General features: G+C 54.8%; 1 protein-coding gene across 1 annotated transcript in view; it reads right to left on the bottom strand.

The window, feature by feature from the left end:
• Nucleotides 1-8: 8 nt before the first annotated feature.
• EMH_0050750 (uncharacterized protein) overlaps nucleotides 9-217 on the bottom strand; it is a gene marked incomplete at both ends in the record, with an annotated part of 2,090 nt that continues 1,881 nt past the window's right edge. Inside the window, one exon of the mRNA XM_013496681.1 lies at nucleotides 9-211. Within this exon, the coding sequence (XP_013352135.1) occupies nucleotides 9-211 (203 nt within the window). The remainder of the gene's footprint in view (nucleotides 212-217) is intronic.

Raw genomic sequence — 217 nt, 5'->3', positions numbered from 1 at the left:
AGCTATAGCTAAAGCAGCAAGAATAGAAACACCACGCCTGCATCTGCTGCTGCTGCTGCTGCTGCTGCTGCTGCTGTCGCTGCTGCTGCTGCTGCTGTTGTTGCTGCTGTTGTTGCTGCTGTTGTTGTTGTCGCTGCTGCTGCAAATGCTGGTGCTACTGCTGCAACTGCTGTTGCTGCTACTGCAACTGCTGCTGCTGCAACTGCTGCTGCTGCAA

The sequence above is a fragment of the Eimeria mitis genome, genomic scaffold (assembly GCF_000499745.2).
Source record: "Eimeria mitis Houghton genomic scaffold, Emh_scaff2234, whole genome shotgun sequence".
In the NCBI taxonomy this organism is placed as follows: domain Eukaryota; phylum Apicomplexa; class Conoidasida; order Eucoccidiorida; family Eimeriidae; genus Eimeria; species Eimeria mitis.
The sequence above is the reverse complement of the archived record's forward strand: the minus strand, read 5'-3'. Positions and strand labels throughout refer to the sequence as shown.